The 18,642-nt window shown below is 45.8% G+C and overlaps 2 protein-coding genes across 4 annotated transcripts in view; both read left to right on the top strand.

Annotated features, from left to right (window-relative positions):
• Window positions 1-18,642, top strand: part of LOC144736680 (uncharacterized) — an 828,508-nt gene that overhangs the window by 375,296 nt on the left and 434,570 nt on the right. The gene's annotated exons all lie outside the window — the stretch shown is intronic.
• On the top strand, window positions 4,614-17,187 carry LOC144736697 (hatching enzyme 1.2-like). The gene is made up of 8 exons (XM_078619302.1): window positions 4,614-4,830; window positions 6,881-6,998; window positions 10,814-11,001; window positions 11,315-11,402; window positions 12,881-13,038; window positions 13,735-13,787; window positions 15,724-15,760; window positions 17,079-17,187. The coding sequence occupies exons 1-8, from the start codon at window positions 4,644-4,646 to the stop codon at window positions 17,147-17,149; spliced, it is 900 nt and encodes a 299-aa protein (XP_078475428.1). The 5' UTR covers window positions 4,614-4,643; the 3' UTR covers window positions 17,150-17,187.

The following is an 18,642-nucleotide window of genomic DNA, read 5'->3' as shown; positions in this document are numbered from 1 at the left end:
AATCAAAAGCCAAGAGAGTGCAATGCAACGGACATGTGAGCATGAGAGATCTAAGAGAGAGGCATAGAGAGAGAGAGACAGAGTCGAAATAACAGCTAACATATGCATGTTGGATGGAAACATCACAGTCAGTTAAGACTTTACCTGGTTAATAACGTCCTTCCAATTATTGCTCAGTTTGTACCCATCCTCTCGGTTGAAGTTGTGTCTGTGTTTATATATCTGGATGGCTTCAAGAACACATCTCTGAAGGTAGCCGGTAGGTTTGCAGAGTACCTCCGTCTTGGAAAAATCAATTTCGTGTGAGCCCACAGCGTTACAACAATGATCGGCAACTGCAGAGGTATTGGTCCTTATTTCACTTGTTCAACAATGTCACAGAGACACAACTGGGAAACACAGCAGTGTCTGTACATTTATCTCTGTTTTTGAAGACATCCCGACAGCAAAGTGATGAAGTACAGCGGGGGACAAGGGCAGGCTGGAGTGCTTCTGGAAGGCTGAACTAGATAACGAAGAGTAACATAGCAATGTGTCTCGTTAGTACAGTTTGTGATCAGTGTGTCTAACCTGCTATGACATATCTGGCTTAGAAACTTGTACATTGTCAAGAAAATTAAAAACATTTCCAAAGTACACAAAGAAGCTTGGGGAGATGATTTCTACGATTACTGTCAGAGACAGAACGAGGAACACTTGTGATAGAGAACATACGTAGGTTAGAAATGTGATATTGATGGTTAAAAAAGCAAGTGAGCTTGGACAGGACCCGCCACTAGACGGAATGATGGCTGCTGGTCGAGACTAAAGATGGAGTGACAGCCAAGGGAGGCTGTGAGGACATCGGCAATGAAATCGGCTCGTGTGCGATGCTGGGCGGACTGCTTGTCGTGGCACCGCGAGGGATGGTGATGACTTGGGGAGGCTTTCAACAGCTCAGGCTTTGTCCATGGCTGTGATGAGGATTTCATTCACAAGAATAGTGCATTGCTTCATATTGTACCGGCCAAAACCCCACTAAATGACAAAATAAATGATGATTTTAGCTGCTTTACAATGGAGACGTTGGTGTCAATTTGCTCTTATTTCATTGGCAATAAACTCCAATTTTAAATGACTCCGCAGGACCGCCGGCTCGAAAGATGAGCACAGCCCGACGCTGGTGCCCAGGGACACAAGCACCATGCGTCGCTTTGGAGGTGGCCACACCCTCAGTGAGGGCGACGTGGAGAAGATCGAGAAGATGTTCGGCTGTCAGCCGGCACCACGGGGACCCAGCGACGCAGCTCCAGCGCGGACGCTGGGTGAGAGACGCAGTGCAGCTGGAGAGCTCCGTGAGCAAATCATATTGCAATGCAGGAATAAGATTCTTGATTGTCAGCCCGTTGAGTAGCACTGGCAGGGCAGGTGTAGATACGGATCTGTGATTCATGGCTACATCATCCTAGGGAGCCCCGTCAATACACTTTCTCAGAGTATGCGTATTTGTACATTTGAAACTTGGTTATTTAATGAGGCAATTGTTTACAAGTTACGTTTGGCCAGGCCGTGTGTGCACTGCCTATGCACCGCATTGTTTGTTCACGACGAGAGATGTCACCGAGTCAGTGCCCGTTCTGATCCTCTTTCTTCCTCTGCATTCGTTGATTAAAGTGGCGAGAAGTCGCCTGGTCCAGTACATTATTATCGTCGTCATCCTCATGATAATCCTCTACTGCACCGTCCATATGACAACCACATGTCACGAGTGTATTCATATAGCACGAATCACGAGGTACTACAGAGAGAAGCCATCAGCTGAGACGATGTCCAACGTGGAGGCCCTGCCTTGAGACAGCAGGCGGATAGCAAGGCGGGGCCTCTGTAGCGCCGTGCGCCCACAGATCGAGCCGAGCGGCTTCGGCCACAGCACCAGCACAGCCCCGGCGCTCGCTTCTCCCTCGCCGCCCAGCCGGGTCGCCCACCTCCCGCTCGGCCAAGCCAACGCGTGGCTCCCGTTGGTGCAGAGCCATCGCTGAATAACACTGTGTGAACTTGAGGCCAGATTTTAGCGGGTGAGGTTGATTACAATAAACATTCATAATGCGTAGTATATGAGGAAGTCTCCTCATTGCATGACCAGCGGAATATTCTCTGTGTTCAGCATTCATGTTGCTGTGATATGATAAACATCATTCTAAGAAATGTCCTGAGAAACCTGGGGCTTCAGGTGATCTTTAAAAGACAGAGGCGATAGCAGTGGCTCGGGATGGGTCTGGGCACCTTCATCGAAGGTTCCACGGTAAGACGTGATACTTTATCGCAGTCAGGCATGCAAACTCAAAGGCTTCGTTGTATTTATGGAGTAATTTGCACAACACTGGGAGTTGTGATAAGGAGGTCAAGAGGCTGTTTGCTAATAGTGCATGGATTTTGATGGGCTACTTAAAGCACTTGGGAAGAGTAGAGATGTGAATGTTCCCGTGAAGAGATGTGTGATGCAGGGGTAGTGGCCCGTGTTATGTATGGGTCAGAGAGCTGGATTTGAACATAGCAATGGGGAAAGAAGCTGCTGACCTCTGAACTCAGTTACAGGCAGAAGATTATAGAAATCCATGGCAGTGTAGGGTAAGCAACGTGGATGTTCAGAATAGAACATATCAGTACTGTAGAGGGTTGTAGATGCAATCATGAAGAGGAAGTGATGGTTGTCAATTGTCACGCATGGGCAAGACAGCCTTTGGAGGCAGTACCTACAGTAAGAAGACTTTAAACCATATGATAAGACAATGTAATAAACACCTTAGAAGGCAGGTGTCAACTTGATTATTGCAGCAAATCTGTCAGAATCAAGGAATTGATTGTGGGTTGTGACTGATGTGGTACACAGAGGCACTTGAACATGGGGACCCTTTGATCAGCAGATGATAATTATGGTAATGATGATAATGGTACAAAGCCTTATACCTACAGACCGTCATACCTACAGAGCATAACACCTACAAAGCCTCATCCCCACAGGCAATGCAGTCCCGTAGTGTTTGAAAATGGTGCTGTCTGTACTGCTGCGTGTGTTGACAATCCTGGCTATGTGCACTCTGCACGAGCTTGTTCGCTGATTCCTCTCTGTGCTTTATCCCAGCAGGAGCCAGCGCTGCATACAGAGAAGCTTATGTCTCAAGCCACAAAGTGACGGTGAGGTCTGCAGCAAAATTCCACAATCTAGGCAGAACACAGCCTGACTTCTGTGGAAATATGTTTTATTTATAGTGAAGCAAACCTACAGCCTGAGCTGTCCCCATATAAACCCGCGTAACACTCGCCATGACGCGGCAGATTCATTCCATGGGGTAGTGACTCAACCCAGCGGTAGGGTGTTTGCCACAAAGTTCAAATCCAGCGGCTGCTCTGATTAATGCTGCTGGGTGTATTAGCTGTAAAAATGTGGCGTTTGCTTTACAGTGGGCATTAAAGATCCCGTGGTCTACATTTTCCAGATTTCTGAAATTGGAATATACATAGCATTCATGATCTCCTTCTGTGGGGTGCCACGGTGGTTAGATGTTATTTACATCGCCTGGTATGCAGGAGCTCGTGGGTTCTATCCCGCCCCTGAGGTCAATATATTTGGAGTTTGCCTGTTCTCTCCGTGGTCACGTGCATTTTTCTCCAGGCCCTCCAGTTTTTCCCTGCATGTTTAGAAACATGCGTTTAGATGATTTGTCTTTCATAAATTTCCACATGATAAGCCACTTCGTTGTGTTATCTTTTGTGGCCAGATCTCCTATGAAAAGAGCTATATAGCTTAGTGGCCTTTACCTGGCAAATATTATAGTAGTTTATTTTATTTGTGAAAACTCAGCAAAAACCCTCCTGGGTAAACAAGTGTGATAATAATCCAATTCTTTTTCTGTTTTTCGAATTTCTTGTTGCCTAATTATTATTTTGTCATTTTATTTCAGCTTCCCTGTGCTCCAGAGAAGAAAGATAAAGGTACGCACCACAGGGCTTTGTTCAGGTTCACGGGGCCTACGGGAGGAATCCACCTCCACGTGCCCAGTGCAGTGAGCGCAGCGCCCTTGTTGATCGGCCTCCATTGCCACCACTGTCACTTGCGAACATTTACTGCAGCCTGGCTTCAGCCTTTTTGACTGAATGCGATAGACTCAGACAACAAAGTGACGTTGAGCCTGGTGTGGTGGAATGCACCCTGTAATCCCGCACGTTGGGGCTGTGGGGTGAGGATCACACAGACTTGTGAGATTCCCACACCTGCTTGGCTGCAACCAGATGGCAGTATGGCAAGTCCATTGAATCCATCTGTGTGGAGCTTTGAGTGTTCTTCCTGCATGTATGTCGGGTTTCTGTGAGTACTCTGGCTTCCTCCCACATGCCATGTCATTGAACTGACCAAGCATCCCAATGCAGGACCCTACTGAATGGGTCTTGGGACTCATTGAGGCATTTCTCGACAAACAAAGGGTATCATTGTTAATGTTGCTGACTTGTGCGAAGTGTGCGCATTACATGTCAGTTGGCTTCTCGCTGCCTCTTTGTGACGGTTTAGGGTGTGGCTCTGCTGTGTGGGTGAAGTTGAAGCACAGCAGCATCCATCAATTCTGATGCTGTACGCGACTCGAGCTTGCAGGCCGGTGTCCCAACTCATGGCAAGCCCAGGCTGTGCGAGGAGAGCTTCCTGCATGAGCTGTCTGCCCCCCCCCCCTCTCGCTCCGGCTTCAGAATTCACCGGGTGTGGAGTCAAGGGGAGCAGCTTCTCACTCCCAGTCAGGCACTGGCCCAAGAGTGGCGATGGCCGTGTGTACATCCCCTACAAAGTGTCCAAGGACTTCTGTAAGTGTCGCATTGACCTCATGAACTGTCAGTGCGTTAGTGCTCTGCGGCAGGGCTTTTTTAACGTTTTTTAGTTTTCTTATAAGTAACACCGTAGTCTCATCATGAAGCTAAGTTTGAGAGGCTGATTCCCTCTAAATTTACATTTCCATTTTTACGGGAATACTCTCGATAACTCGTGTTTACAAGTGTTGCCACTGTCCTGGTTCAAATTTGTTGGATCGTTTACCCGCACTCGACACGCGTGCTGTGAGCCCTGCCCAAACGCATGTCGCTTGTGGGAGAGCGGCAGGCAACCTCGCTCCCGTGACCACGCCCTGTGTGGGCGATGCCACACAGACCGTACGTACCCCTGCATACAGGGTCCGCGGTTACTCTCAACAGTCACTTTCTTTGCCTTCACGATGTTTTCTTTAAATTGCTGTGATATCCACTGTGATGATCACAAATTGACTTTTAATTATAATATTTGGTGAATATGAAAATGTACTTTGATGACTATGATAAGGGATCAACACATCGTAGAAGAAACATTTATAGCATCGTTATTGAATGATTCATGTCTCAGAACATTGTTTACCTCAATAAAACGAGTAAATACCTTTTTCAGTTACTGCCATTAAGCTTGCAAAGATAAATTATAAAGGCGTCACTACGTATGCCTCGATCACTGCAGTACGTTTACAAGTCGGTGTGTAATGTGTTACTTTGTGCTAAACATATCCCTGCCCATAAGAGTGAAGACATGACTCTAGTCCCCACTAGATTTGGATTTTCTGAGTAGACCTAAAGCAAGCATCTGGCTGTTTGGGGAGAGGGGCTGTGGCAGCCTCTGGGTGGTCGTGACATTCGAGGGACGGATAGCTTCAGCACTTGTGCGCTGGGACACAGCCTTGTGTGTGGATACGAGCAGACCCAGTGCTCCACAGGGCAGTGTTGGTCACCCTCTTGACTCAACGTTGTGTTCACTAAACCCATAGACAGTGTAGGGAGAGTCAAACATGAAGGTTTCACAATGGATGATGGCACCTGTGAGACGTGGAGTGTGCGAACAGTGCAGGTTTGTTAGCGAGGAGCGTGGCTGGAACAGAGCAGCTCAGGGCAGTGTTGGTCACTGGGTCTGACACTGGGCTCTCAGCATGAGCTTCCCTAACATGGAGCTGATGGAGTGGCGGTTGTGCAACGGTTAGCGTACTGCACTACAACCTCCGCAACCCGAGTTCGATTCTCGCTCACGCCCAACACCAGTGACTGTTATCTGAATTGGTCCTGGGCCATTGCCTCTAGGGAGACAAAGGCGACCGGGTGTGGTGATGGCCACCCACCCCCTCGTGTGACTAACCAGCCTTCATAAGTGCTCGCTAACAGCACTTGCCCCAACAGTGTTAATAGGCTATACGGGGGTCTTTGTCAGAGTTGGTCTTTAACAAATGTAGAGAAAAAAAACTCTTCGTCTTTGATCATAGGAGCCTGCAGACGATGCTAGGAATGTCATGGATGTAAACAACTTATTTTGTTTAATTGTAAATCCGTAAAACGTGCAAAGTGCAACAGGAAGGTTGTGATGGGTGGGACACCTGTGCAGGGTGGAAGGGGTCCTGTTACAGTGAAAGCGACAAGACAGAGGTCAGTGACCAAGAGGAGACCAGCAACCACATGGTGGAGACATTGAAGGTCGAGTGTCCACTTTACAACAACTGCAGGATCTAGCAGAAGGAAGGAAGTGATGGTGAGGTGTGGAAACGTTAGCGGTATTGTTCATGGTCACCTGAGCCTCCTATGGACACGACCGGGAATGACGCTCTGCTATCATCCGATGTCAGCTGCCACAATTCCACTGAACAATTTCCTTATACCCACATGAGAAATAGGCCCTGGTTTCATGAGCCCGAGCTTGTGCAAGTTAGTGCAAAGCATTACAATGAGCATTCATTAATATCAAGGTGTTTGAACCCCCTATGATGTGAATTAATCAGTGAATATTTATGGCAAACTATGCATGAGCATTGCAATGAATTTCACTGCTATGAAATGTCTCACTGTCTTGCAGATGACTACGATGTGAAAGCCATCGAGCAGGCTGTAGAGGAGTTTGAGAAGAAAACCCACATGCGATTCTGCCCTCATGGCAAAGAGACGGACTTCATTCACATCCAGGCCTTGGAGGGGTGAGGATTTCACATCCAATATCCACATACTGTACACCACTTCAGCAATCCACAGCCATTACTCACATTTACAATTGTTATCCAGCACTCAATTCATTTTTACATCCATAATTCACATGCTGTACTCACATCATCTGCTTGCATCCATTTATTTCAGTTAATGGTCAAGTCAGTTTAATAATCAAGACTATTCACAATCAGGGCTATTCATATCTGTAAGCAATGGCTGCCATTGCGAGCCAGCCTGTGTAACGTGTGCAATATCTGCCGTTTTTTACAGCTGTGTAAGTGTGAGACATTAAATGCGCTGCCACTGGGCACTCTGGGGCTTTGATGGAGCTGTGCGGTGCTGGTATTGTGTTGTCTGCAACTTGCTGGGACTGTGCTGTAGTGGTGCTGAGGTTCTCTGTTGCTCTTTGGGGCTGGGCTATGCCAGTGCCGGCCCCCTCATGGAATCTGTGCGACCTCTTGACAGGGATAGGTGTAATCATTTTGGTTGGGGTGGATTGTGTGATTCTGGCAGTGGACTGCAGCTGGTCTTGCATCCGTGGTATTATCAGGGGTTTGTTCTTCGGATGTGTTGGTATTGAGCTTCAGTGGCTCAGCCTGAGTGAGTAGAGTTACCAAAGCTCTCCTGCATTTTTCAACTCCTTTTTTTTACTTTTTGTCTTGAGGATCCTGTTGTTCTCTGAGTCTAGCATAGTGCTCTGGGATGCACTGCATGTAAGCACTCTATACATCTAATCATTACTGGTTATTGATAGTTTTTACATCTGGCCACTAGTTATTTATTTCTTTTTTTTGCAAACGGCATATGCAGCATTCTGTGAAGGACATATGGTTCTGTGCAATTCCACATTCTATACCTGATCTGCCTCCATTGGGATGAAGTCTGGCTCATCACAGCCAACCACAAGATGCTGTGCCTTCCTTCTAGTCATTGCCATGTGTTAACCTTGGCCTTCAGAAGTGATGTGAAATGACTCTGGCGCCTCATACTCGTTATAGCAGCAGACATCTCAGTGTTGTGTAAGGCTCACATACTTGGCGCCAACCCTCCAAGAGGTATTTCTATATAAAACATTCACCCCAATGAAAAATCGAACTCAGCCAAACTGAAAATTGCATTTTTATCGAGTGTTTGGTTTGGCCAGAGCAGTCAGACATGGATTTATGAAATTGAAAAACCCCAACCTAGATGAGCACATTGATCTGGCTACGAGCACCGTGTGAGGCCCAGTTGGATGCAGTGCAACATGAACGTCATTGCATCTGACTCGTCACTGCAAATGGCATTCATCTCTCAAACCCTCTTGTGTAGCAGTGTCGAGGTGCTGGGATTCATTGACTGCCACTTCGCAGGGTGGCACAATACGAGTGCGGTGCCACCTCCAGGTGACATGGAGGATTGAATGCAAATAACCATTTTCAGTTGGGAGATGATGCCACGTTTGATTGCGTTTGTGAGGATTGATGAGTGCATAGTCTACATTCATTGGAAGTGCATTAAAATACGTTCACAGTAGAAGACCATCGTATCGTACTCTCTTTAATCAGGAGTTATTGTTAACTACAATAAAACAGTACGTGAGAATGTTTTTGCCTTAGCATGTATAATTGTGCCGCTCTAATGGATGACTGGATGCAGAGGGAGTGAAAGTGGAGACCTCTAAGTAGCAGGTGGTTTTGGTTTGGTAACTAGAAATGATAGAGATAAAAAAAATACCGGTAGAATTCTGTAGGTTAAGAAAACTTTGCATAGCAAACATCTGGTTCCACCATTAAAAAAATAAATCAATGTACCTGTTAATAACCAGGTGATTCTGGAAAATACCAATTAGATTGCATCGTAGTCAAACAGAGAAACCGAAATAACACGTTGATCGCTCACGGCTACCCAGGGGTAGAGACAGGCTCTTATTACCCGATTACTTTGAAGGAGAAATTGAATAAAATAAACTCAAACAAAAGAAGAGAGAGATGGAATCTAGATTCATTTAAAGTAATATTCTCAAGCACAGAAATACCATTGGAAGAGAGGTGGGGAGCAAATGCGGAAAAAGCCTTGGGTAAAAGAGGAAATTGTTAAAAATATCAATAAGGAAAAGGAAACAGGTGTTAAGATGTTAAAACACCAAATAGAAACCTTTTACAAGGAATCATGTCTGCATTAACCACAATACTTGTTGTCAGAATGCAAACAAAAAAACATGCTCTGATAATATATGCATTCACTATGGGAACCTCATTTGCCAGTAAAAATATGATAATTGGTTTTTTACCCTTTTATCTGGCAACAAAACTGACACCTTTTTACAAGGAGTCATGTTTGCATAGACCGCAATACCTGCAGTCATAATACAAACAAAAGACATAACTCTGATAATGTGCACTGTCCTTGAAGTTGATTGGTCCACACCCGAGATAGCTTTCCTTAGAGCCTGGTCTCACATGGGTTGGACCAGATGACGCCAAAAGGCGAACAGCACAAAGACAAGCACAGAGGAAGCAGAACAAGTCAGAGAAAAGTGTAAAGTACACATTGAAGATCCATGTGAAACGGGAAGCCAGAGAGACTGGTAGACAAAGAAGACAAGGGTCCTGCTATTCTTCAGAGTTATGTCTCTTGTTTGTATTATGACTGCAGGTATTGCAGTCTATGCAAACATGACTCCTTGTAAAAAGGTGTCAGTTTTGTTGCCAGATAGAAGGGTAAAAAACCAATTATAATATATGCATTGTCTTTTAAACTGATTGGTCCACACCACAGACAGCTTTCTTTAGAGCCTAATCTCAAACGGAGTTAGACCAGAGGACGCCAAAAGGCAAACAGCACAAAGACAAGCACAGATGAAGCAGAACAAGTCAGAGAAAAGTGTAAAGTACACATTGAAGATCCATGTGAAACGGGAAGCCAGAGAGACTGGTAGACAAAGAAGACAAGGGTTCTGCTATTCTTCAAACTTCTTCAAAAAGTCGTTGCAGCAATCAAAAGTATGAAGACGGGGAAGGCAGAAGGAATCGATAATAAATTGTTCAACTTTTAGGTGGGGGAGCAATAAATTAGATTACACTTTGTCACAAGATGTGTTTTGTTCAATTTGCTCCAGATGATCAGAATGGACTGGAAAGATAGACAGCTTATTGCGGCTTTGCACATGAGTCAAACAGCAACAGTGAACATAACCAAAGGCGAATCAGATAATACAGAAATCTGAAGAGGTGCGATACAGGGGTGCACATTATCACTAGCACCTTTGTGGAGATGATGATGATAATGAAGCAGCTTGGGAAATCATGGTGGAAGGAATTATTGGAGGTCAGTGAGATCAGCAGATTTGCAGATGGCAAGCAGGTGCTGGCTATTAGAGAGTAAGGGGTGACATGTTTTAGTTACAAAGTTAATAAAGTAAAAGAGAATTACGACAAAAAATAAACATGAACAAGAGAAATGAGAGTATGAAGGAGAGAATGCAGGGAAATTAATCTTCCGATTGTATGTAACAAGATAAAAGTGAAAGAGTTCCCCTGCTTGGGCAGCCTTCTCATATACGATGCTCGGTGTTCTAAATAAATCAAAATCAGCAGTGGTGGCTGCAGGTTTATAACAAGGACAGGTCATGACAATTGACAGAGCATTCTTAATTTATTTCCCTCCACCTTGACTATGACAATTCACTCTTTTATGCTGTTGTGCTCAGTTTATTCTGTTGCATGCAAATGCATTGGCTCATTTACACCAGGATTACAAATCTACATGATCTGAATGCATTAAAAATTATTTCTTGATACCAGTGAATGATTTTTGCTTTCAGTTCTCTCAGCAAGAGTTGGTCATACGTGGGGAGGCAGGGTGGAAGCCAGGATCTGTCCCTGGAGCCCGGGAAGGTGACCAAGGGCACGGTTTTGCACGAGTTGATGCACGCACTCGGCTTCCACCATGAGCACTGCCGCAGCGACCGCGACGACCACGTCTGGGTGCTGAGCGACAACATCAAGGAAGGTGAGAAGGCGTTTGTGACTCCATCCCCCGGTGCAGGTTGAGCACCGCTCGTGACAGCTGCTTCCGAGCTGCGTCTGGTGCCACGAGTGCCGATCCTCCACTCCTGCCAGAGTGGCCGGGCACTCGCGGTGCACTCGTCTCTTATCAACTGTCCGTAAAAAGGGGAACATGAGCTGCTTCATAGCACAACAACCACATATACTACGTCCGTACCACAACATTGTGTTACAAGTGGTTGAGTTTGTAACAAGGAGAAATATAAATTCTAATTTTTTTTTTAAGTATTATATGGTGAACATTGTTTCTTTTTTAGAATGGAAGAGTCAAATCGTGGAGATGAAATCACACGCGCATGACGTGTCCATCCCCTACGACTGCAGCTCCATCATGCACTACAGCATGTACGTACCACTCCCTGTATGTGTGAGTCCTTTACATTAATTATACAAGTGTCTTACACATTCTACACCACGTGTGTGTTATACATTCCTTATATGAAAGTGTGTGTGTGTATGTGTTATACATTCCCTATATTACAGTGTGTCTTACACATTCCCTGTACTACAGTGTACGTGTGTTATATAAGGGGGTAGGTGTAGGTCTTCCCCCTTCTATTCTGCCACATCCACTCACGGTCTTTCCGGTGCTCGGCCTGCATGAAATACAGGGACCAAGCTGCAAAATGACCTTTCATTAATAACACAAAAGCCACCACAAACTTAAGTTGTTAAGTGTCGGTAGAGAATTCCTAATCCTGAGTGGCAAGGTGCATCGGGGCAACAGGTAAAACAACTTCCCACGACATTCCCGCACAGTTGTATTCACACGCCACGCAAGTCCACAAGAGATCCATGTCCGTGTGGTTCCTCGCTCTGGAGAACACGAGTTTCCAGGGCACAGTCAAAAGTGCAAGGGCACAGCTCTTGCAGAAAAGGCCCTAAGTGGACGATGGATGGGTAACAGATGCATGTAAGCCGGGGCGGTTGGACTCCACTGATAAGATTTGCTTTGTCAAGAGCATAGGAGTCAGCACTGAGCTGAGTCAAGCACCAGGGTGGCACGTGTCTGGATGATCGCCGTCAAAGGCAAGTCGCAATGTCACCAGCACCCACGACTGAGCGCCACTGGGAGCACACAGTGGCAAAGAGCGCCTGACCACGTGAGATTCAGCCTAGGATCCAGAGTTATGCCAAACCTGTAACCAAAGAGGTAGGTCGCTTTGTATTTATATTCCTGAAATTCCCTTCTCCCTGTCATACTGGGACACGGTTGCAAGGTAAGCAATTCAAGGACTCAGGACACATTGTTACTCCAGTTTTTTGTCACTCTGTGACTGGTTCTTTGTCACACTGCTAAGTCGAGTTCAGCTTGAAACCCTGGGGCTCACTGGTCACTGTCCTCGAGGATCTCTGTACAATGTGTGTGTGCATGCATATACATCCCCTAAGCTACAGTTTGTGTGTCCCACCATCATTCCCAGCACGTCCTGTATTGTAAATACATATATAAATATGCGTGTTTGAATTGCTGGAGTGATCATTGATTATATTGGATGTGAGAGGATGGATTATATTGGATGTGTTATACAATCAGCAATCAGCTTGATGTGCTTTCGAACCTGGTTTCATTTATTGTGGCTACCTGAGATTTGAATGTTGAATATTATGAATGCTCAAGTTTCTGAGACCTCACCTTCATTCATGATGGGTGAATTGTAATGCTGTTTAGCGCCTGTAAAATGTTTTGTGTTATGTGCAAACGTAATCCTTCAAGAAGGGATGTGAGTTTTTTTAATGTAAAATGCTCCAAATGCTCTCCACGGATCGCTGTGTGTATGGATGGTGGAGGGCCCTGTACCTGAGGCTTTGTGCGTGTCCAGGACGGCGGGCTCGGTGGATGAGCGCAACCCGACCATCATCCCCAAGAACCCGCTCCTCATGCTGCACATGGGGCATGGCAACTCCTTGAGCCCCTACGACGTGGCCAAGGTGCAGAAGCTGTACGGATACGAGACGACACTGCCGCTGAGCTTCACAGGTGGGTCCACCGAGTGCCCTGGCTGATTGATGGCTACCAGAGCAAGAACGCTTCAGGGACTGTGGTTACAATACCAAACACACGTCATGGCTGTTAGCATTCACTCTCCTTGAAATCTCATGAACATTGAAGCTGCATATTAGCCACTGAAAGTGGCCATGTTATTGGTGATGGCCGCGTGGTGCGTTCTGTCATTGCTTTACACACGAGGCGCTGTGAGGAGTACAAGACCCTGTGCAATCTGAATGTGGCAGGGTCTTCAATTTGAGGGCCACTGACTGAGACGGGAATGACGATGCGCCCTCACACTGTCCTCGTCATAGCTTCCCAACACTGACACGATGTCAAATGCTGATGATGGCCATAGTTGGGTCCACGCATTTAGACCTTACAGGCTCTGTTAGCTCTATATAGCGGGGGTTTAGAAATAATGGCTTCCTGCTGACAGTGGTGAGCGTCATCACTGATGGACATGCACGCGTGTGTGTGTTCTGAGACTGTATTATTGTACGTTGTATGCCTTTACTTGCATGTGTACTCGTATAAGTGTGTACTTGTATATGTGTGTATGTTGTGCTGCTTGTATGTGGACACAATTGCACTGTGGTGTGTGACGTCTGTGCTGTAACATGCCTGAACAAACACTGTGGTATCCTGGAGTGTAATGCGTCTCCATTCATTGTTTTGATATCCCAGGTGTGGGAGACCGTGAGAGTTTGGAGAGCCAAGTGAGAGTTTGGAAGCGAAAGGTGAGAGGGGTGAGGCACTGAAAGGCCTCCATGCACACTGTGCCACATGTGCATGCAGGACGTTGCGTGAGTTAACGTTGCATCATCACGGCTTTGTAAACGCGTCTTTCCCTGGTGAGAGGTCAATTCGTAGTCCTCTTCATCGTGGTCACTGAGGAAGGCGGCTCGTGTGTATTATGATGACGTCATGCAGTGTTGGCAGTCAGTTCAGTTAGCGCTGGGAGACGGTGCATGCAGTGCTGGAAGAAAGTGCAGGCAGTCGGTGTAGACAGGAAGTCTAGTCATTATAATCTGCAGTTAGTGCAGTCAATTTGGGCTGACAGGTAATGCAGTCATTGCTGGCAGTCAGTGCCGAAAGTTAGTGCTGTAAGTCAGTGCTTGAAGTCAGTACAGTCAGTGTGGTCAGTGCTGAAGTCAGTACAGTCAGTGTGGTCCACTCATCTCCCTCTCTCACTCCACTCATCTCCCTCTCTCACTCCACTCATCTCACTCCACTCATCTTCCTATTACCACAGACTCTTACCAGCCTATTTATTATATTCTTAATATGGCAATATATGTATGAGCTACATGCAAATGTCAAGGTCTGCTTGCCACGAGAGGGCTTCAGGACAGAGTCCGTGTAGTTTTGTTATTCCCCTGTTCAAGGAGCACAGACTACAGTGGTTTTCTAAACGGTCCATCACTTGGGCTGCATCGCCACAGTTGCACTGTGGCTTGTCTTTCATTATTATCCATGAAGAAAGGAGATTTGTGCATCAATTTTTGATGTTCTGATATGGTTGATGGTTGCACCAGTGTCTTCGAGGAGGAATGCTAAAGCCATGAGGTGCAATGTTTGGGTCTCAAATGAGGTGTTTTCTGGACATCCGCGTTCTTCCACTCTGTTCGCCAGCATTCTTCCGGATCTGGGTGAGATTCTAGGATGGTGACAGCACGATTCTAGAGAGGGGTTTGGGACTTTGAGTTCATGGTGAGGAACGTTTTTGAGGTCTTGGTTGATGGGGAGGTTGTTGTTGTCAAGAAAATGTGTAAACTCCCTTGCAGTTTGCACGATGTATCTGTGGATATTTGGTGGCAGAATGTTCACTGGGAAAGGGAAACAGGGGATTTGTGTTGGTTTAAATGTTCCGGTTATGATGTGAATTGCGTTATTTAGTTGTGCAACCTATCAGTTTTGAGTCTGTGAATGATATCATCGAATTGGTATGGCTACAAAATGTGTTTTTCATGCACAAATGTCTCCCAAAAATATATAGCATGCTTTTTTACTATAAACCAACACATCTAAGTGTACGCCTTTTGGTACACTCGATAAAAACCACTTGTTCATGTATAAATCCACACAAAAGTTACTTGAGTAATTGTAATTGCTCAGTTGCCTAAAGGCTCACCGTGATCGGAAGGCAACAGAGACATTTGGTATTGCAATGATCTCTGTATGCCATGTGATCTTTAGCCGAGGTCAAAAAGACTGAGCGAACAAATTCACCACGCTCATCACAACGAGCAGAGCGGTGCCTGGTGAACACGTGGCACTCGTGCACATAGTGTGGCGCAGACACTTCACCTGCATATCAGAGAGGAGTGAGCAGGGAGTTGAGTGGGGTAAGAGGAGGGAGATAAGTTGATTGGGTGGCAATAGAGCGGTTGTAGCAGAAACCACGCAGTGCCTGTACGCGCGCTGATTGTATTGATGAGTGTGCACGGTCCATCAATATCCCTGAGATTGGCGATAACACATTGTGTGTATTCTCGTACACAGTGCTGTGAGCCCTCTACTAGAGCAGGCAAGCTCCCGTGGGAGGGTTCTCCAGGGAGCTCTCCCCTTGCTGTAGCGGTGTCTGCGTGGAGCCGTGTGCCCCACCCCTGGGCTGCTGCCCCTCGCTGCCTCTCGATGCTGATGGCCGTCATGGTTTTGTTGTTCCCTCCCCAGACAGAGCAAGAGCTGAAGGAGGAAAAAGAGGCCAAAGGTGAGGCCTGTGTGTGTGCATCACGGAGAGGTGCTGCCGAGAGGGTTTGTACAAAGCGTGCAGTGTGGACTAGGAGAGGCACAGACGCCAGCTTAGGCTCACTGCGTCATCATTCAGGTATTTAACCAGAGCCCAGATGATTAAAATGGTAATAATGAAGCACTGAAATTGCTTGCTCATGCTACTTCTGGCAGAGGGACTTCCACTAGAGGGCGCTCTGGTGAGCTCATCTAGAGGGTGTTTTGGCCTACTCTTCAATTCAGGCCAGATTTTATGGAAAAGGTGGGAAGAACGATTAACATGGTTGGCTATGAACGGTGCGAAAGAAGTTATACATACATACATACATACCCATACTTTACCCCACCACACACGACCTGCCAGTGTACCTATTTATACTGAGAGTTTGGGGAATTAAGAAACTTGCGATTGTTTAAACGACCGAGCCGAAGGATCAAATAGAACCGGCATGATCTGGATAGTCCACTGTGTCAACCATTACACCACAGCAGCATTGCCAAGTTGGTTATTCGACGAAGAATTGTAGTAGACTACTTTTTTGTGCTCGATTTGTCTAAGAAAATGGCACCCAGCTCCACGTTCTACCTCCCTTAGGCAGAAACCCCCTAAAAGCCACGATCAGCTTGGTGCGGCTGAACGTGGCAATGACTTCACCAATCCCCAGCAGCACACATGGTTGAGACTTTTTCCAAAACATTTTCATTACAAATATCTGAGCAAACTGAGAATTGGTAGATTTATCTTGTATTATGTTAAATTAAATAAACCAATGCTTTAGTGATGCATGGCACTTTTTGAGTTTGTGTAAAATATTAGAAAGACAGCTTTATTTCACAGCAGATGAGTCACGGCATCTGTAATCTACCAGGCGTCAGACTTGAAGATAAAAAACCTGTGTGCACTGCGTGTGTGGTTAAGCATCATCACGTGAACACAGAAAATTAACTGCACACACGCTCATCACACACAGCACAACGATGCTCCAGTGAAGCACTTTGACAACAGCAACACCAGACAAGAATGTATGTTTTCCCCTGCCCTGTCTTTCTCATAGTGCCCTTTTCTTCCTTAACACCCTCTCGATATACCTATCAGTTTCTCTATAAATACAATTGTGTATTGTGTTCACATGACGTACTAGCCCTTGTGTGTGCTGTTAAATAACACATGATGGAGCCATATGATATAAGTAGCTATTTTACATCAGACACCACCATGACAAACTTAGCTTGCCCGTTTTGTGTATGATGGCGCACTCACCGCTTCTGAACTTACAATGCGGTTGGATTCTCAACAGAGCGGGAATTGAAGACAAAGGCTGGCCCTGTTGGGGAGATCATCCGTGAGCTCAGGTGGCTCCTCAAGTGAGTGACCCTTACAGCACGTGGCACTGATTCCTTACAGCACGTGGCAATGATTCTGTACAGCACGTAGCACCAAGTCCTTACAGCATGTGGCACTGACTCCTTACAACACGTGGCACCGATTCCTTTCAGCACATGGCACCGATTCCTTACAGCACGTGGCACTGATTCCTTACAGCATGTGGCACTGATTTCGTACAGCACCTGGCACCGATTCCTTACAGCTTGTGACACTGATTCCTTACAGCTTGTGACACTGATTCCTTACAGCTTGTGACACTGATTCCTTACAGCACCTGGCACCGATTCCTTACAGCATGTGGCACTGATTCCTTAAAGCACGTGGCACTGATTTATTATTTTTGTCATTTTCCACAGCGTTTTAAAATGTTTATTCATAGCTCTACCCATCCGTCTGTCCAACTGTTGTCGCAGGGGATTAAAATTACTTGTAAATATGATGCTATCCGAACAACATGTCAGTTTGAATTTGTATTGCTATTTGGGAATGTACCCTTCAGAAAGCAGAGGCACATTAAATAAACATTTCCCAAAAACTTGGTGAATCAAACATTCTGTGTAAAGGTATTTATCCCATGACAATGACGTCCCGTGCCACACGCTATTCACCATTGCATCATGACACGCGATGTCATCTCACAACGGCACATGCTACGTGGTGTCATCTTGTTATCTGGTGCAAAAGATAATGTTATTCAACATCAGCTTTGACAAATCTACTGCTGAATGAAGGCCTCCCCAAGCAACCCTCATCTCTCAGGCTCTTGCAATGTAATAATCCACCTAGCCTGAGTACACAAGCTGACTTTATTCATCCGTATCCCCAGTGAATGTCCTCTTAGATCCATTTGCTGCAACTCTATCATTATTCATGACCATATGTGGTGCCCAAGCCCTATTACGTTTCTTAATAGTCAATACGATGTCATTAACCTGCGTATGTTCTGTCATCTCTGTGTTATGTTTTCTATTTGTCAATCTACTTCCAAGTATACATCTCTCTCCATGCTTCTATCTGCATTTTTCAATTTTTGTTTACTTTTCTTTTGTGAATGTCCATGCTACCGATTCATGTCATAGCAAGGAATGAGCATTCATGAAAACATACTCTGAGGACAAACTCTTATTTGAAAGCGTTAAAAATCACATGCACATGCATGAGTTGTCTTCCTTGTAAAAAAAAAATTGCCCTGCAGTTGGCTTATCTGAGAGATTCCATTACAGGTATTTCTTATCCACATTGAGCCCCTACAGCCTTGGCTGTTTCCAGTGTGGCCCAGATAAAAAAGTGTAGTGGCTCCCTGAGTAAATAGCAAGTTGGTGGGGGATGGGAGGAGATGAGGTGGATGATGGCAGGAGGGGTGGGGGTGGAAATGAGGGAGAGATGGGGAGCGTGATAAGGGATGGGGGTGCATAGAAAGATAACATGATGTCATGAAAGACGAATGCAGTCGGTAAATACAGGCCTTGCTCCCA

This window comes from Lampetra planeri, chromosome 3 (assembly GCF_965212315.1).
Source record: "Lampetra planeri chromosome 3, kcLamPlan1.2.h2, whole genome shotgun sequence".
Taxonomy (NCBI): Eukaryota; Metazoa; Chordata; class Hyperoartia; order Petromyzontiformes; family Petromyzontidae; genus Lampetra; species Lampetra planeri.
The sequence above is the reverse complement of the archived record's forward strand: the minus strand, read 5'-3'. Positions and strand labels throughout refer to the sequence as shown.